The following is a 3,011-nucleotide window of genomic DNA, read 5'->3' on the forward strand; positions in this document are numbered from 1 at the left end:
CGGCGCTCTAGCCCGCTCCGCGCCGTGCCCGGGCGCTCCTCCCCGGCCCGGACGGACCTCCGCGGCCGCGCCGACCCAGCCGTCCTTCATGCTGCAGTGCTGCAGCCTCTCCGCCGCCGAGAGGGAGACGCGGCCGCGGCCCCGAACACAACCCCGGAATTGGCGTGTGACTCATCTGCGCGGATACCTCCAGCCCCCAGACTGTCTGCCCGGAGTTTTCTCGGCCGAAGCTGCCCGATGTGCGAACCTTTTCTTCCCAGGGAAGGTGGACTGAAAGCCGCCAGCTGGGGACGTTTTGTGATCAGGGCGCTGTTGGGTTCCAAAGGAGGGGATGGGGTTTGCTCTGACTTGTCTTCCCACCCCGGTGAAGAGCTGTTAGTGTGCGTTGGTTATGCTTAGACAGTGTGCGGTTGGTTTTAATTTAAAATTTAGGGGGGTGATAGAAGTATAGGCTTGTGAAGAGCATTCCGAACCTGGAGGAACTCCTCGTTGTCCCTGCTAGCGAAGACAAACCCAGTCTGTCCTCGATGCCGTCAGCCTTGGCCATCTTCACTTGCCGCCCAAACTCGCACCCGTTTCAGGAGCGTCATGTCTACCTGGACGAGCCCATCAAAATCGGCCGCTCCGTGGCACGCTGTCGACCGGCGCAGAATAATGCTACCTTTGATTGCAAAGTGCTGTCAAGGAACCATGCTCTCGTCTGGTTTGATCACAAGACTGGCAAGGTAATGTCACGGCACTAACGATCTTTCTGTTGCCCCTGTCCTCTCTGAGAAGCCTAAGGTACGCGGGATCCCAGGGACACTGTCAGCAAGGCCAGGCATCAACTTTTTCTGTGCCTAACTCTAGTGGAAATTTAATTGAGTTGGTTGAATGGAAAACAGAGGCGGTATTGTAAATAAATGCCTCGGGAGGGCGATGGCATCCTGATAACATGGTCATTCCCAGTGAAATCCCAAACCCTAATTCATTTTGGAAAGCTAGATAGTGAAACTTGGCACCTTACTTTCAGTCTTTTTAGAAAGGTGAATCTGCAGTTCCGTGCTTGATTAAGCAAGTAGCAGTTCCCAAAGCAATTCGGAGAATTTGGCCGGTGTTATTACACCGGGGCTCTAGTGCCTGGTGGTGAAATGTAGGTAATGCTTAGCTTTTAGTTGAGTTCATGCTGGGCCTTCCTAGTAAGGATAATTCCGTCTGTAAAGCTAATGTTTTTGAAAGGTTTGACACATATTTACACTTGCAGGAATAATTTGCAATAATCAAAAGTAATAATTTAGCACGAACAACTAACTTTACATTTTCAAGTTTTTTTGTTTTGTTTTGTTTTTTGTGGTACTGGGGATCGAACTCATGACCTTGGGCTTGCCAGGCAGGCACTTATGCCACTGAGCTATATCCCCAGCCCCCTTAAGTTTTGTTTATAAGTTTGTTTTTTTCCTTTTTGAGACAGGACACTGTGCAGTTCAGGCTGGTCTTGAACTCACTGTAGCCCAGGCTGGCCTTGCACTTGCAGTGATCCTCTTGCCTCAGCTTCCCAAGTGCTGGGATCACAAGCATGCGCCACCATGCCCAGCTTGTTTATAAGTTAGGTGAACATACAGCTATTGTTTTTGAAAAGCAGTTTTTTGTTTGTTTGTTTGTTTGTTTTCTGGTATCGGGAATCGAACTCAGGACCTTGTGCTTGCCAGGCAGGCACTGTGCCACTGAGCTGAATCCCCAGCCCCTTGAAAAGCACTTTTTGATGTTCCTTGCATCACTTATTAAATAGACAGTGCCTACTTCCAGGGTGATTTTTTATATATTAGTGTTAGAAAGTTTTCTGAAATTATATCCAGTGCTATCAATGATAATATTACTTAAATATAATAGGGTGGTTTCAGTGCTTTTTCATTTTCAGTGGAGCCATTTTAGTATTTTTACACTGGCACTCTAATTTACTACACATACGTCCTTAAATTTTAGGAAATCAAGAGCAAGAGCCTTTCAGTTTTTAAAAACTTACTTGTGTGCAAAGTATAGCAAAGAGCTTATCTTTGTGTGTAAAACTCAGGTTTTAGTTAAACTACTTTTTTTTAAAAAAAAAAAAAAAAAGATAACTACTGGATCAATTCCAGTTTAAAGTAAGTTATGTAAGACTAATAGAAATAGCTCAGGTTTCATCTCCTGACTCTTTGCCCCCGCTAAGTGAAATGATTAAGTCTTTCTTAAAAAGAAGAGTTTTAAAAGCTGCGTGTGGTGGTGCATGCCTGTAATCCCAGCACTTGGGAGGCTGAGACAGAAGGATCCACATGAGTTTGAGGCCAGCTTGGGCTACATAGTGAATTTAAAGCTACCCTAAACTATAGTGAGACCCTGTCTCAAAAAAAAACAAAAACGAAAAACATGCAAGATTTTAATTCTTCAAGAGTAGTGTTTTGAAATGAAAGAAACTTGAACCTCAAAAGAAAGAGAGAAAGCAGTATTTGTGCAGTTACTGAATTAAGGAATTATTACATAAATTATCTTTTAAAGAAAGGAGGAAAAGATTGCCCAAGTGCTATGCTTGCGTAATACCTATAACCTACTCTGTGTAGGATGAGAACTGAAAAGTATGTTAATTTTTCTCTGTGACACCAGATGCTCATTTACCTGTAGAACAGTCTCCTTTTTTTCCCTGGAAACTGACTTTTGGATGCCTCCAAGATTTCATAGATTACCTGTAATCCTTTAAAATGAGTGTTTGTAGAGCTTGTCTTTCCATCTATCAGTTAACTACTGGTACCCTAACTCAACCAACTTTTATATTTTTGCCTTTTTATGTCTTTGGGCAACAGGTCACTTACAGTACGTAGGTTCACTTACAGTATAATTGGATAATAGGTTTACTTATAGTACATCGTTTGCATATATCCTTTCTTTGATTCAACAATTAAAAGAAACTCAGTTTTTTTTTTTAATATTAAGAAGTGCCTTTTTTTTTTTTTTTTTTTTTTTTTTTTTTTTTTTTTTTTTTTTTTTTTTTTTTCAGGTAC

At 42.7% G+C, this 3,011-nt stretch overlaps 1 protein-coding gene across 1 annotated transcript in view; it reads left to right on the forward strand.

The window, feature by feature from the left end:
- Slmap (sarcolemma associated protein) overlaps nt 1-3,011 on the forward strand; it is a gene marked incomplete in the record, with an annotated part of 149,279 nt that overhangs the window by 577 nt on the left and 145,691 nt on the right. Inside the window, 1 exon segment of the mRNA XM_005387415.2 lies at nt 12-725. Within this exon segment, the coding sequence (XP_005387472.1) occupies nt 528-725 (198 nt within the window).

The sequence above is a fragment of the Chinchilla lanigera genome, unplaced genomic scaffold (assembly GCF_000276665.1).
Source record: "Chinchilla lanigera isolate Chin_1 unplaced genomic scaffold, ChiLan1.0 scaffold00029, whole genome shotgun sequence".
NCBI classification, from domain to species: Eukaryota; Metazoa; Chordata; class Mammalia; order Rodentia; family Chinchillidae; genus Chinchilla; species Chinchilla lanigera.